The 26871-nt window shown below is 45.3% G+C and overlaps 1 protein-coding gene across 4 annotated transcripts in view; it reads left to right on the top strand.

The window, feature by feature from the left end:
* MARCHF8 (membrane associated ring-CH-type finger 8) overlaps positions 1–26871 on the top strand; it is a 103635-nt gene that overhangs the window by 10884 nt on the left and 65880 nt on the right. For all 4 annotated transcript variants that reach the window (XM_058671078.1, XM_058671077.1, XM_004598652.2 and 1 more), the window contains exon 2: positions 22667–22854. In XM_058671078.1, coding sequence (XP_058527061.1) covers positions 22753–22854 — 102 coding nt within the window. In that variant the 5' untranslated portion in view covers positions 22667–22752. The remainder of the gene's footprint in view (positions 1–22666; positions 22855–26871) is intronic.

The following is a 26871-nucleotide window of genomic DNA, read 5'->3' as shown; positions in this document are numbered from 1 at the left end:
CGGTGCAGGGTCTCAAGGCTGTGGGCCTTTCTTGACTGCTTTTCCAGGCCACAAGCAGGGAGCTGGATGGGAAGCGAGGCCACCGGGATTAGAACTGGCACCCATGTGGGATCTCGGCATGTGCAAGGCTAGGACTTTAGCTGCTAGGCTGCTGTGCTGGGCCCAGCATTATCATTCTTTTTCTGAATGCGTATAAGAATGGGTGGCAATTCTTCCTTGATTCATTTAAATCTAAGTTGCATATGTCATAAGAACACTTCAGGATGTATTTCCTGAGATCCAGGGTGTTCGCTGACAGAACCACAGAGTTTTCTGTTGGGAAGTTAGTGGTGGCATGGTGTTCTCGTTCAGTGTGCTGCAGCCTCAGCCGTCGCCCCTATCACCCCATGTCCTCCTAGGTCCCACGCCACCCTGCACTGGGTCTGATGTCTTCAGGATGCTACAAACCACTTAAAAAACAAATTGAACAAGACCTCAAAAGATGGAGTAATATCCCATGCTCCTGGATAGGTAAAATCAATATCATTAAAATGTCTATACTGCCAAAAGCAATATATACATTCAACGCAATCCCAATCAAATTGCCCAAAATATTCTTCATGGAACTGGAAACAATGATCCAAAGGTTCATCTGGAAGCACAAAAAACCACGGATAGCTAGAACTATCCTGAAGAACAGGAAGTTAGCAGGGGGAATCACAGTCCCGGACCTCTGGACATACTATAGGGCAGTGGTTATCAAAACAGCGTGGTACTGGCACAAAGATAGAGAGGAAGATCAATGGAGCAGAATAGAAACGCCAGAAGGAAACCCACACAGATACAGCCAAATAATCTTTGACAAAAAGACAAACGACAACCCAGGCAAATGGGAAGGTCTGTTCAATAAATGCTGCTGGGACAACTGGTTGATAGCCTGCAGAAACAAAAAAATAGATCCACATCTCTCACCATACACTAAGATCAGATCTAAATGGATAACAGATCTAAACCTACATCCAGAAACCTTCAAACTTTTGGAAGAAAATGTTGGAAACACACTGGAACACTTAGGGGTAGGCCCTCACTTCCTAAAAAAGACTCCAGATGCAGTAGAAATCAAGACCAAAATAAACAATTGGGACCTCATCAAACTAAGAAGCTTCTGTACAGCTAGAGAAACAATCAACAAAGTAAAAAGGCAACCCACAGAATGGGAGAAGATCTTCGCACACGACATAGGTGATAGAGGGCTAATATCCAGAATATACAAAGAGCTACAAAACAACCAAAATGTCAAAACAAACAACCCACTCAAGAAATGGGCACGGGAAATGGGCAGACACTTCACAAAGGAACAAACCCAAATGGCAAATAAACATATGAAAAAATGCTCAAGTTCCCTGGCAATAAGGGAAATCCAAATTAAAACATCAATGAGGTACCACCTAACGCCAGTAAGACTGGCCCACATGAATAAAAGCACCAACGACACTTGTTGGCGAGGTTGCGGGGAAAAGGGAACCCTACTCCACTGCTGGTGGGGCTGCAGGCTGGTACAGCCTCTATGGAAATCAGTATGGAGAATATTCAAACAACTCAAATTCAACATACCGTATGATCCAGCAATAGCACTCCTAGGAATATATCCAGAACACTTGTTCTATGAGAAACCAACATGTACTCCTATGTTCATAGCAGCACAATCAGTAATTGCAAAAACATGGAAACAACCAAAATGCCCATCAGCAGAGGATTGGATAAGAAAGCTATGGTTCATCTACTCCATGGAATACTACTCAGCTATTAAAAAAAACAAAATGCAGTTCTTTGTGGCCAAATGGGCCAAACTGGAAATCATAATGCTAAGGGAAATGAGCCAATCCCAAAAGGTTAAATACCACATGTTTGCCTTAATTTAAGATGATATGATGTTATGTATAACATGTTATGTTTTGAATGTTACATGTTGTGTATAAACTAAATTGAAGTATAGGTGAGGTGGTCACAGAAGGTGGCTGGGAACCCGCATTTACTTTTAACATATTGGTTACTCATTACTATGTCAATTAATTCCATAATGATGTAAATTTTTGCTGATGGTATGTTGGAGCTTTCAGTTGACTGGGATGATACTCTGCTGGCTCTGTCATCAGACCAGAGAGGGTATACCTAAGAAGCCGTTGAACTTAACGGGACAATAAGATGCTGGACTCTATGTTTGGTATACGCTTGCAATGGGGAAATCTCAACTGAACTTGAGCTGTGGTTATGCAATAAGGTGGAGGAATCCACCATGGTGGGAGGGTTTGGGGAGGGGTGGGGGAGAACCCAAGTATCTATGTAACTGTGTCACATAATACAATGTAATTACTGAAGTTAAATAATAAATAATTTAAAAAAAAAAAAAAAAAAGGATGTTTCAGTGTGACGCAGTTCTTAACCTCTGCTTGTCACTCTTGCTGTGATGTTTTGGAAGATTACAGATGAGTTTTTTTTCCCCCTAGAATGACTTTCAGTTTGTGCTTCTCTGAAGTTTCCTCTAGCTTGGATTCAGGTTGTATATTTTAGACAGGGATTTTCAAATGGATGATTTCCATTCTTCTCAGCACAGTGTATGAGGAGCTCTCCAAGGTTAGTTTGTTCCAACAGTTATGATGGTGTTAGCCAATGGGTTCTGTTAGTAGCTGAAAGATTTCTCTGCTGCTAAAATGCAGTCCTTGGTTTGGAAGTGGGTGCACTGCCACCACATAAATAAAAATACCCTTTCCTCTTCAAACTTTGACTCACTATTTCAGCCTGCAGTGGTCATTCTCCAGCGTGCTGTATTACTGCTGTACGGGAGGAGGAGCCCTCCTGCACCTTCTGGCTTTGATCTGTTATTTCATTGGAATGGTTCATCCGTATATTCTTAGATTACTTTAGTTATTTCTGTTCTCACCCTGCTCTCCTGTGCCCCTTTTATGTCTCCTGGTTGCTTGAGAGTTACCTGCTGGTGCAAGCAGACGATTTGGCTGGTTTGGGTGCCGCAGCACTCAGAGTGGCCCCTCCTGGCAGGTTTGCTTTCATGGGGCTGTGGGTGGACATGTATGTGGAAATCACCATCTGGGCACATGAGGTGCCTGCTGCCACTGGTGTGTCTGCCATTACCTCCAGGCCTCAGTGGACAGAGCCAGGTTATACCCTTGTGTAGGTTCGTAATGGCTGTCTGTATTTCTGATTCATCTGTTTTAGCCTGTTAGTATTGCTGTGAGAAAGTGCCTGAAACTGGGTACTTGATAAAAACAGAAGTTTGATAGTTTTGAATCTTGATGTTTTTGGATCCTGGGAAATTCAAACTCGAGGCACCAGCGTTAGGTGTCTGAGGGCTTTCCTGCTGCTCCTTCCTTGCCTGGTGGAAGAGCAAGGCAGAAGAGCCTGGGGTCTGGCTTCTCCCTTCTAGCCCCTTCCTGAAGTTCCCCAACCTCGTTCAGGCTGTTTCTGCCAGGTCTCTACTCATCCTATTGGGTTAAGTTTTAACATGCACTTTTGGGGGTATAATCAGGCCAGAACATCTTCCGTGTGTGCAAAAACCCACAAAGCGATTCCCTGTTGATACCACCAGTGTTTTTTTTTTTTATTAATTATTTTGCATTATGTGACAGTTTCATAGGCTCTGGGAATCCCCCCACCTCCCCATGCCTCTCCGCCTGGTGGATTCCTCCACCTTGATGCAGTATTACAGTTCAAATTCAATCAAGATTCTTTCCTTGCAAACGTATACCAAGCATAGAGTCCAGCTACTTATTGTCCAGATGGGTTGAACAGTTTCTTGGGGAGACCATTTCTGGTCCGAAGTTAGAGCTGGTAGAGTATCATCCCAGTCAATTAAGAGTCCCAATATAATATGTACAGCAATTTGCAACGATACCACCAGTGTTAATGTAGCGCCGTGGAGGTGCTTCTAGTGTTTTTCCTTGTTGGATTGAGTCAACTGCATTCCTTGCCTGTTGTCCATACGGTATGGACAACCATATGGTATTGATTCATCCTAGCCTTTTAAGCTAATAAAGCCGAATGTCATCAGTATCTTGGTTTTCCCTCCAGGAAAATGTAGAGATTTTAAAATACTTGAATGATCTCCCTTCTTACATTCTCTGAAGTAAACACTGGTGTTCCCCTCTCCACCCCACCCCTGATTTTTCTTTGCCCCTCTTGTATCCTAATGCAAACCGCCGTGTTTAGCCTGGGTAGTGTTTGCTTGTGCTCATGGGCACGTGTGCCTGTACTTGTACCCCATTCGTTCTGGCACCTCAGATCTCATTCTAAGGTCAGTTTTCCATCTTGTACACACCACTCACAAATTCTTCCTTCCCAGGTTTCTTCAGTGGCATTCTGCTGGTCAGAAACTCCCTGAGGTACGGTTTGCTGAACGTACCTTCATTTCGCCTCCGTGCGTAAAGGGTGGCTTTGCTGCTGCCTTGAAACGTCCGTTGCTGTCCAGGGCCTTTCTGAGGGTGTCTTTAGCTCATTCTACAAGTTCCTTGCTTTATGCAGGTGTTACGGAGTAGGAGCAATGGATGCGATGTTCTCTAGACCACTACTTAGATTTCATGCTCTGTGTCTTTAAAAAAAAAAATTAAACCTGGGCTGTTGCTTCTCCAACATAAACTTTGCTGAGTGCTCTCTGCCACTCACAGGCCTCTTGCAGAGTCAGAAATCTGTGGCTGAGCTGTCGGCCAGTGTTCTGGGTCTGTGCAGGATCCCTGTGTTTTCTGGCTTGGTCCCAGTGCAGGCTCAGGCCAGGAGTTGTTCTGTGGAACAGTGGGATAGTCTGAAAGTGGTTCGGAAGAAGGACTGTTTGGCTCAGGTTCATTAGCACGAAAGTTAACTGGAACTGGAGTGATGAGCAGAAAAGGGGCAGTGCCGACGAGTGTGGCAGTGCTGCAGGTTGAGCTGCCGCATGCAGCGCCTTGCATCCAGCGTGAGTCCTGGTTGCCGCACTTGCAGTCCTAGCTTTTGCTTGGGAGAGCAGTAGGAGGTGGCCCACGTAGTTGGGTCCTTCTCTGCTGTTCACATGGCCAGCCCGGATGAAGCTCCTAACTTCTGTCTGGCGTAACCTGGGCTGTTAGAACCAGTTAGGGGTGGGGCCCGGCGGCGTGGCCTAGCGGTGAAAGTCCTTGAACGACCTGGGATCCCATATGGGCGCCGGTTCTAATCCCGGAAGCTCCACTTCCCATCCAGCTCCCTGCTGGTGGCCTGGGAAAGCAGTCGAGGACGGCCCAGAGCACTGGGACCCTGCACCCATGTGGGAGACCCGGAAAAGGTTCCTGGTTCCCGGCTTGGGATCGGCGCGCACCGGCCCGTTGTGGCTCACTTGGGGAGTGAATCATCGGACGGAAGATCTTCCTCTCTGTCTCTCCTCCTCTCTGTATATCCGGCTTTCCAATAATAATAAATCTTTAACAAAAAAAAAAGAACCATTTAGGGGCATAGGCTAGTGAATAGAAGACTTTTGTTGATCCATCTTCCCCTGAAAATAAATAATCTTTTTTAAAAAAAAGTGTCTGGGCTAGTGTAGGCTAATTCTCTACCTGCGGCGCCAACTTCCCATATGGACAATGGTTCTTTTTCTGGCTGTTCCACTAAAAGATCCAGCTCCAGGTTTAGAACCTGGGAAGGCAGCGGAGGATTGGCCCAATCTTTGGGTCCCTGCACTTACTTGGGAGACTGGGAAGAAGCTCCTGGCTCCTAGGTTCAGATCAGCTCAGCTCTGGCCGTTGCTGTCATTTGGGGAGTGAACCAGCAGATGGAAGCTCTCTCTGCCTCTCTTCCTCCCTGTATAATCTGCCTTTCAAATAAGAATACATTTTTTATTTTTATTTTTTTAAAGATTTATTCATTTTATTATAGCCAGATATACAGAGAGGAGGAGAGACAGAGAGGAAGATCTTCCGTCCAATGATTCACTCCCCAAGTGAGCCGCAATGGGCCGATGCTCGCCGATCCAATGCCGGGAACCAGGAACCTCTTCCAGGTCTCCCACGCGGGTGCAGGGTCCCAATGCATTGGGCCGTCCTCAACTGCTTTCCCAGGCCACAAGCAGGGAGCTGGATGGGAAGTGGAGCTGCTGGGATTAGAACCGGCGCCCTATGGGATCCCGGGGCTTTCAAGGCGAGGACTTTAGCCGCTAGGCCACGCCGCCGGGCCCAAGAATACATTTTTTAAAAAAAAGTGTCAGTGATCATTTTTAAAAACATAATTGTGCTAGTCTTGTAACAACTAGGCTTTAGTAGCGTACGCTACACATATGAACTGAGTTTATATCTATAAATATGAACCAAGTTTATGTCTTACCCTTCCTTTTGCAGGCTTGTACAGGCATATTTGCTACAAGCGTGCTGAGCGCAGCCTGGCACGGTGCTCCCGAGGACTTGGTTTCCCTCTGGTCCTTGGGAGTGGGGCTCTGAGGTGTGCAGCCATGCTGAGAATATCTCTGTGGGGTGCTGCAGGTTGCCTTCCTGCCCTGGCCCCCCACTCCCACTTAGAGGGCTCCTGAAGCCACGTTCCAGTCCTGGCTTCCTTTGCCAGTTAGGGGATGGTGTGCGTGCGGCTGCTGGCTGCATGCGCGGTTCAGACTACTCTTGTTTCCTTTATGGACTGTTTTTTTTTTCTATTTGCTATTGTCCTGGTAACTGAGATAATACCTTAAAAGAAGTTGTTGCTACTGTCGTCTGTGGGCTACACCAGGTAGTGGACAGGAAACATTAAGAAAAACTATCTCTTGTTGCTGTTGTATGAGTATAGTTTCAGTTTTATGGATGAAGAAATTCTAGAGATCTGTTTCAGAACCCTACGCTCAAAATAGTTAATAGTTTGATAATTCTTCTAAAGCTTTATCTATTTTTATTGGAAAGGCAGATATACAGAGAGGAGGAGAGACAGGAAGATCTTCCGTCCGATGATTCACTCCCCAAGTGAGCGCAATAGCTGGAGCTGAGCCGATCTGAAGCCAGCAGCCTCCTCCAGGTCTCCCACGCGGGTGCAGGGTCTCAAGGCCTTGGGCCGTCTTCAACTGCCTTCCCAGGCCACCAGCAGGGAGCTGGAGGGAAAGGCGGGACGACCGGGATTAGAACTGGTGCCCATATGGGATCCCTATGCATTCAAGGCGAGGATTTAAGCTGCTAGGCTACCACACTGAGCCCAATTTGATAATTTTTATGTATTTTTAGTTTGAGAAAAAAAACGTATCTTTTGTGAAGTGCAATTTTAAGAGTTTAAATGTAGATTGTTTGTTAATCATATGTGTTCTTGGTTCTATTTCCACACTCTTCATTTCCATTTGGATCAGTCTGTTAGATCTTTAGAGGGCTTAGCAGAGCAGATGAGTAGCAAGTGGAATTAACTTTTTTTTTTACCAATTATTAATCATGTCAAGTTTTGCTAGCTAGCAAAGAACATCCAAACTCTTTTGTTGTAAAGCAGAAGGTCCTGAACAATTGTGTGTATCATGAATATGTTGTTACTAACTTTGAACAGGTAGTATAGAGTCATGCACTTGCTCATATGGGTTATGGTACAGATTCAGAGGTCCGTATAGGGTGAAACAGTCTGTTGCTGCTGCTGGCGCCTGCCTCTCCCACTGCATTCTTGGAACACATTCTTGTTGTATCAACTCATCTGTAACGACTTGAATATTTTCCCTGAAAAGACAAAACAGTTTCCTTAGGACCGACCACAATACCGCTGTCACCCCAGAGTCACTTCCTGCTTCCTTGGTGTGGTTGACTTGCTCAGATCTGGATGTGAGGTTCACACGTCACGTTGAGCAGAGGTTTGCTTGAACATCTTTTCACCTGCGGGCTTCCCCTACACCCCCCCCTTTTTTTTTTCAAGTGTGTTTCCTGAAGCAGTCATGTCCCATGTGTCGTGTGATGGCTCACCCTGTGGGTTTTACAGCCGGTGTCTAGTGGAGTCCGGTAGCAGGTGTCCCTTCTTCCCTGTGTTCCCTGTACGTGGGATGTGAGGCCTAGAGGTTGCAGCTGACCTTTGTTCACAGAGCTTAGTCTCTGTTTCTGACAGCATGTAACGTGTGATTGGTTTTTTATTTGTGATGGCTGTTCACTTACAATTTGCCTACATCAGTTGTTTTGCAAGAATTGTTTTTATTGGAAAGATGTACAGGGAGGAGAGACAGAAAGATCTTTCATCCACTGGTTCAATCCCAAGTGGCTGCAATGACTGGAGTTGAGGTGAACTGAAGCCAGGGAGCCAGGAGCTTCTTCCAGGTCTCCCATGCCGGTGCAGGGTCCCAAGGCTTTGGGCCGTCCTCAACTGCTTTCCCAGGGCACAAGCAGGGAGCTGGATAGGAAGTGGAGCACTCAGGACATGAACAGGCGCTCATATGGGATCCCGTTGCTTACAGGGGAGGATTGACTAAATGAGCTGTTGAAACAGGCCTGCCTAGATCATGTGTTAAGTCATGTGTTTCTATAGTGTTACCATCCTAAATTCCATTATCCCTTCTTCACATATTAGATAGAATAATTCTGTGGGGAAGTTTCTTAGATATTACCTGGCTATTCAGAAATTTATTTATGGGCTCGGCGTGATAGTGTAGTGGTAAAAGTCCTCGCCTTGCACATGCCGGGATCTCAAATAGTAGCCGGTTCTAATCCCGGCAGCCCCCCTTCCCATCCAGCTCCCTGCTTGTGGCCTGGGAAGGCAGTCGAGGACGGCCCAAAGCCTTGGGACCCTAAACGCATGTGGGAGACCTGGAAGAGCTCCAGGCTCCCGGCTCCAGATTGGCTCAGTTCTGGCCGTGACGGTCACTTAGGGAGTGAATCATCGGATGGAAGAGCTTTCTCTCTGTGTATCTGCCACTCCTCTTCTCTGTAAATCTGCCTTTCCAATAAAAATAAATATATCTTAAAGAAATTTATTTATAACCGTTGGAAAACTTTATGGCCCCAAAGATGGCCAGTGATTCTCGAATCCATTTATTTTAACAAATCTTGTGAACATGTGACTTTTAAATAATGTATTTGGTGATTTCTTAGGTTATTGCAATTATTCTCATTGCTGATCAAAGTATCTGGCCACTGGGAGCATCTCCAGGTATTTCTGGTGTGCGTGCTCCCCGTGGGTCTTCCTGTCTGGTCTTGTAGATGGCCACCCTTTACTCCATCGCAGGACCTTTCTCCCACCAGCCCTGGTCCCTTGTAGTGGGAAATTGTATTCTGAGACCTTGGTCTCTGAGATGGTTGTGCTTTGTTCTCTTAGTGGGCAAAGCCAGGAATGTCTTGTTACCATTTGTAAAATACTGGAGCAGGCTTGAAGCTTCCTGCTAATGCGTATCCTGGGAGGCAGTAGATCGCGGCTTGAGTACTTGAGTTCCTGTCACTTGGGTGGAATTCCGGACTCATGGTTTACCCTGACCCAGTGAGCATTTGGAGAACAAATCAACAGATGGAAAATTTCTTTTTGCCTTCCAGAGAAAATGAAAAAGAGTAAATACAAAGAAAATATTTCATGAGGTTCATACTGCTTTTTCCAGTGCAAATTTAGGAGTGGAGGATTTTATTGAATTATGTGAGATTATGTTTGTATTGCATGTTGAAAAGATTATTTCTAGTTTGTGAATTCAAAGCTTTTTAATGGTGGGATGGATTCCTCCGAGGATATGGTGAAATTGCTATTAATCATTCCTTTAAAGTAATTCCCTTTTCATGGTTACATCACCAGTTCAATGCACACTTAGGTTTGTCTTTAAAAAAAAAAAAGATTATTTGCGTGAAATACAGAAAGAGCGGGAGAGAAAGAAAGATTTTGAATCTACTAGTTCACTCTCCAAGTGGCCTCAACAGCCAAGGCTGGCCCAGGTTGAATTCTGCATCATTTTTTTTCTTGTGTAAACTCCATCACACAGTAGCTTTTGCTTTTTTCCAGTTGCAGTTTCTTTAATGTGGATTGGTTGATGTGATTGAAGAGGCTAGCAAGTCCAACAGTTGCAGAGTAGTCTGGAGGCTGGAGAACCAAGGAAGCGGCAATTCTGGAGTTCAAGGCTAGAATCAATCAAAAATTCTCAGGATTCTCTCTTCTTCCCAGGAAGATCAGTTTTTTTTTTTTTTTTGCTATTCCTCCCCCTTGTTTTTTAATACTATTTGTGTACTTGAGATGGATGCCTGCCCATGTAGGTCTCTGATAAGGTGGGGAGGGCTAAGTTACAGAGGAAGGTTGGTGGGACAAATGTTTCAACTTTTATTTTTTCTCATGTGTCCACAGTGGGAGGAAGGAGGAGGGAGCAGTTACTTGTTAGAATACATCAGCACTCAGGGATAGAGGACAGTTATTGGTGAGGCCTTAAGACCCCTGTGTGGGTTAGTGTGTTCAAACACTTAAACATTTGAGTGGTTTAGATGATTCTGAGATACTGCTTTGTTGCACCAGGGTTGAGAAAATTTTCCCAAGGTCTGTTGGCCGACCAAGTTCACCTTAGCCTAACCAAAGGCTCAGGAACATGTTGCAAAGCTCAGCCAGGGGAATTGTCCAACCTGTTCTGCTTTCCGTCCTCTGGAAAGGAGACTGGCCTAGATGAGCTGGCTGTTGTTCCCTGTGTGCATCTGGACATGCTGTCCACTGCATGAGCGTCAGCAAATGAGGAGGCCTAGCCTTGATAACATGTTTTCCATGGCTGGACCACATCTCTTGTGATTTTCTCTGTGGCCCACATTTGAGCCCAGAGATTTAGCTGGAGAGTTCCCAACTAAATCCTTGTCTTGGGTTGACTTCAGACTTGACTTTTGTGTGTACTGGCTTGGGCTGAATTCAGACTTGACTTTTGTGTGCTGCAGCCAGTGCAGGGTCAGGCTCAGTTGTTGCTTGCAGACACTGATGAATTCAGCTGCTTGGTCAGTTCTGCCCCCAGCCCTGTCTCTGACATGAACTGACAGATGCTGCTGCCCCCAGCCCAGCCCAGCCCACCCTGCCATAGGCCTAATCTTCACACACCCCAGTGGATGCTGTGTCCTAGTTGGAGACCCACCCAAATCCCCACCAAGCCCACCCCCATCCCTGGTTCCTTCATGTACTGGTATGTGCTTTGGCCTAGCCCGGTCTATCCTGCATCCCGTTGGCTCTTGTGCACATCCATGGGTGCTGCAGCTTAGCTCAGTCTGCCCTACCCCCAGACCTGGCCCACATGTGTGCCAATGAGTGTTGACCTTCCCCTGGCCATGACTCTCAAGCTCACCAGCGATGCTGGTTCTCCTACCAGGCCCACTTCTATCCCTTGGTCTTGTGCTTGCCATTGGGTGCTGTGGCCCAGTCTTAGATAGTCTGTCCCCAATTTTGGCATTCACTAGCAGGTTCTACAGCCTTGCTCAGCCTGGCCTGCACCCAGTCCCAGCTGTTACTGGCTAGTGCAGCAGCCTATTCCAGCCTGTCCTATCCCCAGCACTCATGTGAATTGGTGGGTATGTGGATTCAACCTGGCCTGTCATGTGCCCTGGCTTGATTCTCACTCATGCCAGTGTGTGCTGTGAACTGGCTCAGGCTGGCTTGTGCCCAGATCCAGCTCACACATATGCCAATGGGTGCTGCAGCCCTGCCTGGCCTGGCTTGGCCTGCTCCTGGGCCTGACTGGCACTCACCAGTGTATGCTGTGGCCTAGTGGTTGTGTTCTCCACGTTTTCTTATCAGGCCTGCTCCTAGCCCTGGATCTAGAGTGTGCCAGTGGGTGCTACGGCCCAGCCTGACATGGCCAGTCCCCAGTCCTAGCACTCGCTAGTAGGGACTGTGGTTTAGGCTGACTGACCCATACCCATTCCCATTCTGACCAGTGTGTGCTGTGCCTAGCTCTGCCTGACACACCCCCAGATCCTGCTCTCATGTGAACTGGTGGGTGCCACAACCTAACTTGGTCTGTCTCATACTCATACTCTCCCAAGCACCAGTGGGTGATGGAGCCTGGCCTCAACTGGATCATCCTCAAACCCAGCCCACATGTCTCCTAGTGGGTGCTGCAGTCTTTCCCAGTCAGGTCCACTACCAGTCTTGGCTTTTGCACTTATCAGTGGGAACTGCAACCCACCAGGGGAGTCCCCAGAGTTCTCTTCACAGGCCTGTTCTCAGCCCCGAATCTTGTGTGCTGATGGGTGCTTCAACCCAGCCTGCCATGGCCCACCTGCAGTCTTAGCTCTTGTTAGTGGATGTTACAGCCCATCTCAGCTCGGTGCATCCCACACCTTGTCCTAGCTCTCATACATTCCAGTAGGTGCTGCAGCCTGGCCCAGCCCTGCTTGCCCCTATCCCAGTCCACAGAAATGCTAAAGACTGCTGCAACTTGTCATGATGTGGACCAATCCCAGCTACTGTGCTTCACAGTGGAAAGTGTGACCAAGCTGGGGAGTTCCCCAAGTTCCCTTACCAGGCGTGTTACCAGCCCCAGATCTCACATGTACCTGCAGGTGCTGCAGCCCTGCTTGACATGGTCTGTCCTCACTCTTGACCTTTGCATGTGTCAGCAGGTATTACAGCCCGGTCCAGCCGAGCCCTTTCCCAGCCCTGATTTCTGTGCCAGGTGCATTCCCTTTAAGAATTTTTAGCGTTTATTTGTGTCTGAGTAAACTTGAGTCCATTTTTTAAAGTGTTTTTTTTTTTTTTATTTCTTTAGTTTTGATAGTTGTACATATATTTTTCTGGTAGTTAAGTCTGTTTTTGCATTTGATTTTTAAAATTCATTTTGCTATTTAAAGACAATCCTACCACTTGTAAGTTAATACAGAGCAAGCCTAAATAATAAGGTTCAGTTTCAGACTTTTGGGGTGGGGGTGGTGGGTGGGATTATCCTGTCAGCTTCCCTGAAACTTCTCAGAACTTTGAAATTCAGTTTGAGTCTCTGTTTTAGTGGAGGGCAGCAGCAGGAGGATCTTCACAGCGTATGGCTTGTGCTTTGCCACTCAGTGGTCTGCTGGCTTGTTAGGTGCTCATGGGGTGACCTTCCTCCTTGGCTGAGTGACTGGAAGAGGTAAGGCTTTGAGCTGATGTGGGATGTGCATGGGATGTTTGTGCACCTGTTGTACCCTGTGGATATGGCATTGGTGACTTGCTTACTGTTCAACATTGAGTTGTTTGAAGCTGAACTTTCTCATTTGTAACTTAGGAAATACAAATTTTCCTTTCTCAACCTTTTTTTTTTAAAGATTTTAAATTTTTTTAGAAAGGCATATTTACAGAGCAAAGGAGATACAGAGAGAAAGATTGTCTGTCTGCTGGTTCACTCCTCAAGTGGCTGCAGTGGTTGGAGCTGAACTGATCCAAAGCCAGGAGCCAGGGGATTCTTATGGGTCTCCCATACTGGTGCAAGGTTCCAAGGCTTTGGGCTGCCCTTGACTGCTTTCCCAGATCACAAGCAGGGAGTTGGATGGGAAGTAGAGCAGCTGGGACACAAACTGATGCCCATATGGGATCCCGGCGTGTGCAAGGCAAGGACTTTAGCCACTGAGCCATTGTGCTGGGCCCATTCTCTAGAGCTTTAATTAGTAATTCCTAATACTAATAGTAAAATTGTGGCCATTTAGAATTATCCTTAGAGATCATATTTCACTGTATTTGAATTCCACTATGGTTTTTAAATCATGTCTTTTAATTTCTCCAAATTGTATTTATTTAAAGGCAGAGCCATGGAGAGACAGATGTCTTCCACTCACTGGTGCACTCCCCAAATGGTTAAAGTGGCTGACATTGCTTTGTTTGCTACCCGAAGATGCTGGTCCTGTTTCATTCCAATTCTAAACTAGGTCTGATGTGGTTGGTCGGCCCCAGGATTTAAAAGTACATTATTTATTCTGAGTTGAAATGGACTGTAGTTTTCTCTTCATTCTTTGGAAAGGATGTTTGGTGAGAGTTTGAGACTGTGTGCAGTGTGGATTAATAGTTCTGAGTTATAAATGCTATTCCCATTCAGTTTTGGCCGCTGTCCCAAGGAGATGGCTCCAGCTAGCCTTTATTGAATAGGTCTTTTGTGATAGACCATGGGGTGAGGCAGGGAGGGGGAGGGTAAGAAATAGGGAGATGCAAAGGTGAACAAAATGAGATACCATCTCTGTGGGAATCTTAAAGTCCAGGGGCAAGTCATTAATTAAAAAATTCAGTAAATATAGTTTAAATAGTTAATGAAGGAGAGGTCATGTGCTGATACCGTAGCAATCTATATATGTGACATTTCCTTCCAAAGGGTGTTGTAATGATTACATGAGTTAATCAAATCATAAAGGCAGAAGAAACCACTGTAGGCGTGGATCAGCATAGATGAGAAGTCTTCACAAAGTTCGTGGAGGGTCTTGCGTAGCTACAATCCTCACCTTGCATGCACCGGAATCCCATATGGTCACTGGTTTATGTCCTGGGTGCTCCACTTCCCATCCAGCTCCCTGCTTGTGCCCTGGGAAGGAAGTTGAGAGCGGCCCAAAGCCTTGGGAGCCTGCACCGGCATGGGAGACCAGGAGGAAGTTCCTGGCTCCTGGCCTCAGATCGGCTCAGCACCGGCCGTTGTGGTCACTTGGGGAGTGAATCATCAGATGGAAGATCTTCCTCTCTGTCTCTGCTCCTCTCTGTATATCTGACTTTGCAATAGAAATAGATAAATCTTAAAAAAAAAAGGAGGTAAGGAGAACGTGGAGTTGTAGTTGGAAATGTATTGGAAGTATATGTGTTGATTCCTCTTGTGCTCCTACCTACCCTATAATTCTGTCTCCTCATTTGTTTGATAGTTTGGGTGGACATATATTTCCTTGGTGAAATATTGGCTTAGAATTTTGAAAATGTTGGGGTCCAGCTTGTGCTCTTAAGAGGCTTCATTTCATATTATTCCCCAGCTGTGAAAAAAAATTTGAAAGGATTTTCTTATAGTGTTTTAGAGTTGTGTAATGTTATATATGTCAGTGAATGCGAAATGGAATTAAAAGATGAGCTTATTTTGGTATGAAGCATTTTGAAGTTCATGCATATGAGGGGTCTTTTTCAGTTGGTTTCTGGAAAATACATAATATTAAAAAAACGCTGCAGGCCTAGCATTGTGGCTCAGCTGGCTAATCCTTCACCGCCAAGCTCTGGCATCCCATACGGGCACTGGTCTGTGAACCGACTATTCCACCTCCAGTCCAGCTCCTTGCTTATGGGAAAGCAGTGGAGAATGGCTTAATTTCTTGGAAGCCTTCTGCCCTTGTGGAAGACCCAGACTCCTGGCTCCTGGCTCCTGGCTTCTGGCTTCAGATTGGCTCAGATCTGGCCATTGCAGCCATTTGGGAAGTGAGCCAGTGAATGGAAGATATTTCTCTTTTTCTGTCTCTCCTTTTCTGTACAAATAGGCCATTCAAATAAAATAAATCTTAAAACATAGATTTTAAAATGTTTTTTAAAGTTAACTTTTAATTCTATTTTTTATTGGCCTTTAAAATCATATTTTATTTTGTTTAATTTGTTTTACTGAAAAGGCAGATTGCATTTTATGGAGAGAAGGAGAAACAGCGAAAGATGTTCCATCCCCTGGTTCACTCCTCAAATGGCTGCCGTGGCCACAACTGAGCTGGCCCAAAGCCAGGAGCCAGAAACTTCTTCTGGGTCTACCGTGTAGATGCCGGGTCCCAGTGCTTTGGATCAGCTTCTGCTGCTTTCCTGAGCTGTAAACAGGGAGCTAGATGGGGAATGGAGCAGCTGGGACACGAACTGATGCCCATCTAGGATTCTGGTGCTTGCAAGGTGAGGAGGATTCAGCCATTGAGCCATCATACTAGGCTCTTTCGTATTCCCATTTTCTTCAATGAAGGTTTTATAATATCCTTGTACATTGGAGAAAGCTTGGTGTCTTGACTATTCTCCTACTCTGTTCCTTTAGGAAAACTAGGCTTGCCGCCTTCGAGGCCCTCAGAGATGCATTCTTCACAGAAAATGAGTCTTTTTATAATTATACGTAAAACTCTGAGTGACAATGACTTGATTCTGCTAGTAGCATGGTTTATTTGGCATTCTGACATTTTAACAAATTTTATTTTTTGTGGTAAATAATGTAATGTTAAATCTGGGGCCTTACAGATTTTTACAGGCTGAGTGTGCCAAGAATCAACTTTTGTACAGTTTTTAGTTCCGTCAATCAGGCTAACCTGATTGTTCCCATTACGTGAGGGCAAGGGCCTAGCATACAAGTTGTTGACAGATTATATCATATTTCTATAGAGTTCTATTGTCCTTCCCTGATTTCATGTGTACAATGTGTTACATAATTCCCTTTTTGTTTAATTGCCAGAAAATCTAGCCATATATTATAAATGGCAGTGTTGGGGCAGGTGTTTGGCAATGGTAGGTAAGAACTCTATTTTGATGGTCTTCATTCCATGTCAGAGTACTTGGCTTTGAGTCCGGGTATACTTATGATTCTAGTTTCCTGGTGATGTGCACCCTGGGAGACAAATAGTGGCTCATGGGGTTGGGTCCCTGCCATGCGCAAGGAGGTATCTCTCTGTTACTCTCAGGTAATATATAAGTGATTACAAAGATAGTGCTTATCTTACTTCTTAGTTTGGTTAGAGCGTCCCTAAACAGTTTGTATGACTGTTGAATATTGGTTTGAGATGGGTATTGTTTACATTATGATTCTGCATTGATTTTTTTTGAAGATTTACTTTATTTTATTGGAAATTTAGATTTACAGAGAGAAGAGACAGAAACAAAGATCTTCTGTCTGGTGGTTCATCCCCCAAGTGGCCACAATGGCCAGAGCTGAGTTGATCTGAAGTCAGGAGCCAGAGCTTCTTGTGGGTCTCGTGCATGGGTGAAGGGTCCCAAGATTTTGAGCCATCCTTCGCTGCTTCCCAGGTCACAAGGAGCTAGATGAGATGTGGAGCAGCCGTGATAAGAACTGGTGCCCATATGGGGTCCCTGCAGGTGCATGGTGAGGATTTAGCCACTAGGCTGTCATGCTGGCCTCCATTGTTGTTTTCTAAAAGGTTTTACAGTTCTGTATCAGTGTTGGGTTTTATTGTTTATAGCATCTAAGCATATATATGACTGAGTGCACCATTTTCCTTGAAGAACAGATAATGTTTCCCTGTGTGCGGGCAAAGCCTTATGTGTTATACTGAGCCTGTCTTCCCACTGCTGCTTCTCTGCATTTTTGTATTGTGAATGTACATCCAGAAACCAGGCGCTGCCTTAAGTCCCTCTTCAGGTTACAAAAGCATCCCCTTCTAGATGGTCTCTTGTCTTTGCACGTGTCTTGGGTCAGTTGTGACCGTGATTATTCCCTGCTGGTATTCAGAGTGGCCTGCCCCTCCTACTGCCTTCTCTGGTTTCCGGTTTTGTAGACTGTTGCTCACAGGCTTCTCGTTTGGCACATGAATTGTGCTTCTGATGACCACAGACTTAGTTTGTCTTTTCTGACAGTGCCAGTCAGAGTGTGAAAATTCAACAATGCACTGTGAACGGCAACAGGTGTCCTGCAGACTGTACAGGGGGACCCGTCCCCTCCTGGTGTGACCATTCCCCAGGGAGATGAGTCTGGCACCTTCGTCACCTCCTGCCTCCCACTTTGTCATCTGTGTTTGTCCATATCATCGTTGCTGGGATGGGCAGAATCCTTGGTTTGTCTTGGCCATCTGGAAAGCACACAGAACGGTTGATTGTTAAGCCATACTGATTGTCTTCAGGATCGGGCCTTCTTTCTGTTGCACACAGGGACAGCATTGTCTGCCTTGCTCCCCGTCTCACAATCATGTTGCTTAGAAGTCCTAAATAGATGCAGGAAGGATTTGTGATCTCCATTGTGTAAAATCTTGTGTCAGGCACTGGGGGACAGAAAGTAGTACTGGAAAGACAGGGCATCGCTGCAGGCCCCTGTGACGGCGAGGGAAGTCCCTGCACATGCCTGGGGACCCGCGTGCTGGATGCCCTGGTGTGCGGAGCCCACACAGCAGTGCACGTGGGTGGGACTCGCCCGACCTTCACCCTGGGAACCAACCAGAGGGGACAGTGCTCCGCTCTTACGCATGAGAATTCAGTTTGCCCAACATCATTTCGGGCTGGGACTTGAAGTGTAGCTTCTGATTGCTGACTTTTGTACTCTTCCCATTGGCCTTCTCAGCTGGAAGAGAGAGAGAGGGCAACAGTGGCCATGTCCAGGTCACCTGGGTGAGTCACGTGCAGGGGAGCACAAACGGAAAGCAAAGCCTTTCTCTTTAGTCTGCATTATTTTGGTGTCCTTTTAAGAACAGCTTTACTGAGACAGACTTTTAGCTTATATCTGTTACAATTACTATTTCATTCAGCTTATACCACAATTAACGTTTAATTAAGATTTAAAGTGTATAAGGCTGTAACTCTGTATTCAAGAACTAAACAACCGTTACCACTATCAGTTTTAGAATGTTTTCGATATCTTAGAAACTCCTTCTGTGTCCAGTCCTCCACTTCCTCCCTGCTGCCCCTGCACTGGCGGCCGTTAATCTCCTGTCACTGTGTGCTGACTACTCTGCGCGTTCCTTACAGAGGTGGTCCAGGTGCTTTCTCAAATGTGATTGATTTCATTCATGTAACAATATTTTTCAGGGCTCTTCCATACTGTAGCTTGTATTAGTACTTCATTTCTTTTTTTTGCTGAATATTATTTTGTTGAATGATTATACCAAGTTTCATTTATCATTTGTTTGGCATTTGGGTATTTTCCACTTTTTGGCTATTACGAATGATGTGATATAAACACTCATGTACAAGATCATATCTGTTCATTTCACTATCCCAGGAGTGAAATTGCTGGATTCTGTGATTAAACATATTTAACATTTCAAAGTAGGGACAAATTATTTTCCAAAGTAACTACAAACTTCTTTACCCATAGTGTATGAGGGCACTCAGTTCACCATGTCCTTACCAGTGCCTTATTTGTTAAAATTTTATTTATTAATTTGAAAGGCAGAACCTCACACAGACACACACACACCCACACAGACATGTTTCTGTTTATTGGTGTTAGGGACCAAGTGCCCGAGCCATTGCTTACTTCTAGGGTACACATTTGCTGGAAACAGAAATGGAGGTGGAGGTGAGCCTTGAACCCAGGCACTCTGCTATGAGAGCTGTCCCACGTGATAACTGCAGGGCCTAACACCTGCCCCTTATTTGTATTTGGTTTTGGATATAATTAAGTGATATCATGGGCTTGGTTTATATTTTCCTGGTGCCTCATGATATTCAATGCCCCATTTTTTATTGAGTTATTTGTTTGATTATTGAGTTGTATGAGTTTTTTCTTTACATATTTTAGACATAAGTCCTATATTAGAGTTGGACTTTTCAAACATTTTCTTGTGTTCTGAGGTTGTCTTTTCACTTTATTGGTTGGTATCTTCTGAAGCACATATGTTTTAATTTTGTTACTGAGCTTGTCTCTTTCTTTCTTTGTACTGGGAAAGGACCCATGTTTCTGCACGTGGCTGTCTGATTGTGTCAGCACCATTTATCAAAGATATTCTTTCCCCTTAGAATGATCTTGGCACCCTTGTAGAAAATCAGTTGACCCCAGATACGATTGACTCTGAATTCTATTCCATTAATCTAGGAGTTTATTTCTATTTCTTTATACTGGAGTTTGAAATTGGGAAGTGTGAGTCAACCTGCTTTGTTCTTTTTCAAGGTTGTTTTTAGCAATTCTGAGTCCTATGAATTTCCATATTCATCTTAGGAAAAGTTTGTCCATTTCTACGACTGAACTCGCATCTTGTTAGGAGTAGCTTTGAGTCTTTCGATCAGTTTGAGAATTGACAGCAATATTAAGTTCTGATCTATGAACATGGGATACCTTTTCAGGCTCTTGGACAGCTTGCATTGGCAGTGCACTTCTAGATTCAGGTGTTCATATGAGCATGCTGTATTTTACAAGTTAGCAGTAGTGGAGTTGAAGTCCTTGTGTCTGGATTGTCAGGGTTAGTGCAGAGGTCTAACAGGGCTTTTTTTTTTTTTTTTTAAAGATTTATTTGTTTATTTATTGGAAAGTCAGATTTACAGAGAGGAGAGACAGAGATATTCTGCCCTCTGGTTCACTGCCTAAGTGGCTGCAACGTCCAGAGCTGATCTGATCTGAAGCCAGGAGTCAGGAACTTCTGGGTCTCCCACGCAGGCACAGGGTCCCAAGGCTTTGGGCCATCCTCTACTGCTTTTCCAAGTTACAGACAGGGAGCTGGATGGGAAATGAAACAGCCAGGATATGAACCGGCACCCATAGGGGAACCCAGTGCATGCAAGGCAAGGACTTTAGCCTCTAGGCTACTGCACCAGGTCCCCGTCTAACAGTTTTTAGCTAAGGATGCACTGAATTGATACAAAACCAGTTTCTGGAAATTATGTAAAGAAAGTAATATGGGTAATATCTTTAAGATTTTTGTGTCTGGTATGGTGGCTGAAAACCTTGGGATCCCACACCCGAGTGGGAGACTCAGACCAAGTTCCTAGCTTTGAATCAACTTAGTTCTGGCCATTGCAGCCGCTTGGAGAGTGAACCAGCAGATAGAAGATATTTCTCTCTGTCTCCTTCTCTGTGATTGTGTTTCCCATAAAAATAAACAAATCTTTCAAGCAAGATTTTCTAATCAGCATTCACACTAGAAGTGCCATAGCCTGTGTTGTGACTTACTTGTAAAGTTACACTTATCCTAACTATGTCTGGCATAGGAGAGAGATCGCCTTAGGTAAACCTGCAGGCCGTTGCCCAGGGTTGGGAGCCCGTGTCAGAGCAGTAGCTGACACAGCTAAAGGAGAGAGTCCTTTAGAACCCTGGGGTGAAAAAATAAACGCCAGCTGCATTTGTGCCTCTGTGGGATGAATAGTCCCTCTCAGTCGTGTAATGGGCATAGGCCAGTGATGGACCAGTGATGATCGTGTCACAAGTTCTACTCTGGGCAATTCTGGACGTGAAAGCTATGCCCCTGGGGCGTTTGTGCCCTGTGTGAGTGACAGCTGCTAAGCACTGGCTCCTGTGAATGTGCCGAACACAGGGGTCCACACTGTTAGCTGGACATGGTGCTGTTGCTTGTGCCAGGCTCCTCAGAAGCTGGAATTGGTGTGGGTGCTATGTGGCATCCAGACACTGGCATCATCTGCTCGGCTCCCGCAGCAGTGTTCTTGGAGCTGTTTTTCTTGCAGCTTGTTGCTTCCCATTGCTTGTTGATTGGATAGTTGTGTGAACGAATCCATTCTGTGAATCCTGGTGCTTTTCTGCTTGGTTAGTGACTCTGTTAGAGGCGGGAGCAGCCTTGTGAACACGTGGCGTGGGTTGAGAACAGAGTTTTGGGAAAGGTAGAATAAATGGCTGCCTGTCCTATGTAATCTCAGGGTTGACAGGCTTCTATCCACTGTGGAAGCTTGAAGAGTTTGAAGCATTACTACATTAACTCTTACAGGCAGTTTGTGTCTTTTTTTTTTTTTTTTTTGTTCAGAGTTTGAGAGGTTTCAGTCCGGGACAGCCAGGGGAGAGAAAAGGAGAGAATGTTTATGCCATCACTAGCTGCTTTACAGCCATGTAGGGAAAAGCCAGAAAGGAGCAGAGGTGCCTGAAGACAGCTGACAGGAGCACTGTACGTTCACCCGAGGGCAGCCTTTGCACGGTTCTGAGGAATGGCCTCGCTGGCTCCCGGCTTCCCAGGGAGACCGTTTAGAGCAGTGTTTGGCAAGCTACAGGTCTGTGTGTCACACTTAGCCTGCCACCTGTTTTTTTTTTTTTTTTTTAAGATTTTATTTTTATTACAAAGTCAGATATACAGAGAGGAGGAGAGACAGAGAGGAAGATCTTCCGTCCGATGATTCACTCCCCAAGTGAGCCGCAACGGGCCAGTGCTGCGCCGATCCGAAGCCTGGAACCAGGAACCTCTTCCGGGTCTCCCACACGGGTACAGTGTCCCAATGCATTGGGCCGTCCTCGACTGCTTTCCCAGGCCACAAGCAGGGAGCTGGATGGGAAGTGGAGCTGCCGGGATTAGAACCGGCGTCCTATGGGATCCCGGGGCATTCAAGGTGAGGACTTTTAGCCGCTAGGCCATGCCGCCGGGCCCGCCACCTGTTTTTGTAAAGAAAGTTTTATTGGAACATAGCTGCTCTCACTATTTGTACTTGATCATGGCTGACCTTTTCGCCACACAGGCGCAGCTGAATAGCTGGAACACATTTGGCCCACATCTTGCACTTCATAGAAAGAAAAAGTTTGCCAACTGATCTGGAGAGTTCAGACTTCAGGAATGTTAAGTAGAGATCCTAGCTATGTTGAATTTGTTTCAGACTACTTACCCTCTAATCTTACCATTATGGGGACTCACGGATAGCAGTTGTAAGGAAAGATCGTTACTTATGTCAGAATGAAAGCTTGATGCTGAAAAGCTGTTAACTTAAAAAATTCTTACAGTTAATGGAGACTGCTGTGTCCTGAATCCAAGCAGCCCATGGAAACTTGAACTCTGATTTACGCTGATACCTGGCCACCAACCTCTTTCAGGCACTCCCATCTTACTGTCAGAGAAATTCTGCATTTTTTTCCTATTTAAATTCCTTTTTTAAGCATTTTTTTCCCAAGACTTGGTGTTAAGGTTTTTGAAAACGCATATACATTGCTAGCCTCACTGCTGGATATCTCGCAGGCATTTCAGCTTAGTCACTTCTTCCTTGTCTTCAGTCTCACAGCTTGAAGTCCATGGCCCAAAATGACTCTGCCAGTGGGGACTCCCTCCCTTGAAGAAGATCACCAGGTCGGAGGCTGGGATGAGCATGCCACTGCAGCCGCTCTCTGCCATCCCAGCCCAGGATGCTGCCTCTGCTCGCGTCTACACAAGTAAGACCAAAGAAAAGGAGAGGGAGGAACAGGTAAGGGGAATACCATGCTGAGCTTATTTTGCAGTAAATTTCCATTAAGTATTGCATAGAGTGGTATTGATTGCCCAAGATCAGAGTGTGTGCTGGCAGTATTCTCAAACGCACACAAGTAGTTGTGCTCCAGCGGAATTATCTTCTGGTAGGTTTTTGTGTTTACAGACATAATGTAAACTTAGACTGCTTCTAAGTGGTTCTTTCATTGATGAGTTCAGCCTGATTACTTCTGGTAAAATCACTGAGGCAAATTCTTTGGATTCTCAGAGCATGAGGATAATTTCTTTGAGCGAAAATTGAGGAAGGCTTTGCTTGATCCAAGATCTGTTGCAGTTAGCAACACAGAGCCTCTCTCTGCCCTTGTGTATCCACCCTCTGGCTTGATCATTAAATATGCATTAAAAGGCTGATCAGGTCAGTGATGGAGGAAGTTGAGGACCACCTTTCCCTGCTCCCACCACACCAGTGGATCAGGAAAGGCTTTCTGGAGAAAATGGCATTCGTATGGAGAACTGGAATGGTGGCCAGAAGTCTTGAGAAGGGAGACTGTAGTGCGTTCTAGCTGGGAGAAGTTGTACATACTGAAGATCCAGGGGTTGAGCAAGGTGCACTTGAAGATACTGGGATAGAATAACTCCAGCAAAACACACACGTTGGATGGGGCATCAGAGGAGATTGGAAAGCATTTCTTTGTTTTTGAAAAGCTCAGATACAGAACCAGAGGCAGATATAGGGGGAGTGGTTTCATCTACTGGTTTACTCACCAAATAACTACTGGGTGTGGGCCACACCAAAGCCAGGAGCCAGGGAGAACTCCGTCTGGGAAACAGGGAACAAGCACCTGTGCTGTCTTTGGCTACTTTTTCCTTGCTGCTTTAGCAAGGAGTTTGGTTGCAAATGAGGCAGCTGTGATTTGAACTAGCATCCATATGGGATGCTGGCCTTTCAGGTGGCTGCTTAAATTGCTGTGCCACCATGCTGGCTCCGTGGTTTGTTGTTGTTGTTGTTATGCTTGTTTTTTTAAGTTGGTCATTGAGGCTCCCATTTGGGGAGTGAATTAAATGAATAGAGGATTATTTAATATCTTACTTAGTCCAGACTTGGCAAACCATAAAGGATCAGATAAAAAACGTTTAAGACTTTGTGAGCCAGAATGAACTGCTGCTTGGTTGTGCCATTGTAGTGTAAAAATACACAAGAAGACGGTGTCTGTTTCTCTCCACATGAGTATGTACAAGTGAAATGTCAGTGACCAGAACAGGTGGTCAGCTGGATTTGGTCTAGAGGTCATTCCCTATCCTTGGCTGCAAAAAATGTGATGGTGACCCTGAGAATGATAGGAGTTGATGGCTGGGGGTGTGTATGGTATGTTTGGCTTGTTACCCTGTCGGGCTGGATGAGCGCAGATGGGAGCGGCTGGCAGGAGGCAGGACTGCCTGCCTGCTCTCTGCTCTGCTTTACAGAGTGCCTTGGCAGACATTTGCTCTGTGAGCTGTTGTAGCATTTCTTACGCTTAAACTTAATAGTTGCCCAGGATTGTAAGGAATCTTTGTTAAATCTTGAATTAAGAAGTCCTGTTTGAACTTGATGCACGTTCCTTCCTCTATACCATAGAGGATTTTCTGAAGGCACAGTCTTCTGTCACACCCTGTAAAATAGAAGAATTGCAAGGAGTAGTACATCTCATAAATTAAAAAGGACCTCGAAATCATTCATGTTTTTTCTTTTTTGTTGACCTGCAGCCCTTTCTGTTTTACTGAATTTTGGGCAAGTGTGTGGTCAGCATTGTTGGAAATGCCAAGTGGAAGTATGGGTGGGGTTGGGTTTATAAATACAGTGTTTTCAGTATTTTTTGTTTTTCAATTTAAAATAATGGGAAAGTACCCACAAGATTTATATTTCTTATATTCTATCAATGAAAGATTCATTTAATTAAATAAGATATGCTTGCTTTTTTTTTTTTTTGAAAGAGTTACAGAGAGGGACAGACAGAATTTCCATTTGCTGGTTCACTCTCCAGATACCTGCAATGGCCAGGGCTGAGCCACGCTGAAGCCAGGAGCCAGGAGCTTCATCTCAGTCTCCTCTTTGTGGCAGAGACCCAAGCGCTTTGGAAGTCTTCTGTTTAGCAGGGCACTAGATGACAAGTGGAGCAGCCAGGGCAGGGGCTGGTATCTACATGGGATGCCGGCCAGCGTTGCCAACTGTGACTTTACCTGCTGTGCCATAACCCTGGCCCTGGTAATCTCTTGAAAATCTTCTTAGTCTAAATGAATTGACCAATATAGCTAGGCAGAAGGTCGGTCTAAGAACTTGTCTTGTAGCAAGCATAGGCTGCCAGTCCTGTTCTCATGTCCAGTGTGGAAACCAGATTGGTCAGAATGTCTGATAGGTGTGAATCTTCTGCTTCGGCTACTGTAACAGAATAGCATGGAGTGCTGGGTTAAGCAGCAAGCACTTGTTTTTCACAGTGCTGGATGCTCGAGGTCCTGCTCAGGGTGCCAGTGGGACCCCATCCTTCTGAGTTGAAAACAGCTGCCTCTTCATCTAAGAGTACTGATCCTTAGCATTATGGTTTCCAAGGGTTAGATACCACGTGTTCGCCTTAATTTAAGAAGATATGATGTTATGCGTAACATGTTATGTTGTGGATGTTATGTCATATGTAGTATATAAACTAAAATGGAAATGTGAATGGGGTGGTCACAGAATGTGGTTAAGAAATCGCATTTATTTTTAACATGTTGGCTGCTCAATACTATGTCAATTAATTCCATAACGATGTTAATTGTTGCTGATAATATGTTAGTGCTTTTATTTGATCGGGATGATACTTTGCTGACTCTGCCCTCAGACCTGAGAGGGTCTCCCCAATAAGTAGTTGGACTTGACTGGACTATAAGATGCTGGACTCTATGCTTGGCATATGCTTGCTAAGAGGGAATCTCAACTGAACTTGAACTATGGTTACGCAACAGGGTGGTGGGACCCACCATGGGGGGAGGGTGTGGGGAAGTGGGGGGAGAATTCCAGTTCCTATGAAATTACAACACAATGTAATTAATGAATAAATTTAATAAAAAAAAAGTTAAAAAAAAAAAGAGTACTGATCCTGACATCCTGACCTCACCTGCAGTACCTGATTACCTCCCCTAGGCTTGGTCCTTAACTGCTGACTTGCTAGGGGATTAGAGCCTCGACATAGGGCCTGGGGCAGGGGAGACATTCAGTCATCGGGTGTGTATGTGTGTGAGGAAGCTGTGCAGAGTTGGAGGGGGGAAAGAAAGGAGTTTATATATGTACATACACACACACATATAACAGTAGTACAGGTTCCTTGTGGCTATAGTAAATAGAAAGGGTTTTCTTGATGTCCACCATTTGATAACCTCAGACATGTGCACACACGAGGTCATCCCCATCAGGATCACATCTGTGCCTCCCCCGTTTGTCCTACACTTCGTCATCCCTCCCTCGGACCGCTGTCCGTTCCCTCTCTCAGTACTCATTGATCGGTTTTCTTTCGCCATAGACTGATTGGTATTTTCTGTTCACTTCCCAGATGGTTGCAACAGTGGCGGCAGTCGATCCAATCTGAAGCCAGGAGAGCCAGGAGTTTCTTCTGGGTCTCCCACAGGGGTTCAGGAGCTCAAGGTTTTGAGCCATTCTCCTGTGCTTTGCTAGGTTACAAGCAGGGATCTGGATAGGCAGTAGAGCAGGTAGGACACAAACTGGCACTCAAATGGGATGCTGGCGCTTGCAGACTGAAGATTAGCCAACTGAACCATCGTGCTGGGCCCTGGTCAGCATTCTTTCATGCAGTTTAGTTCCCTGCTTATTCATCTAAGCCGTTTTCTCAGTAGTTAGTCAGCCTGTTTTCTTGCCAAGTATTACCCGTCATTCAGATATGCCACAGTTGGTATCCTGTTGATGGGATTTGGGATGTTTACATTTTTGGCTATGACAAATAAGGCTGCTGTGCACATTCCGGTATTCCCTTATCCTTGCGTGGAT

This window comes from Ochotona princeps, chromosome 13 (genome assembly GCF_030435755.1).
Source record: "Ochotona princeps isolate mOchPri1 chromosome 13, mOchPri1.hap1, whole genome shotgun sequence".
Classification (NCBI taxonomy): Eukaryota; Metazoa; Chordata; class Mammalia; order Lagomorpha; family Ochotonidae; genus Ochotona; species Ochotona princeps.
Note: the sequence above shows the minus strand (reverse complement) of the source record. Positions and strands in the feature narration are given on the sequence as shown.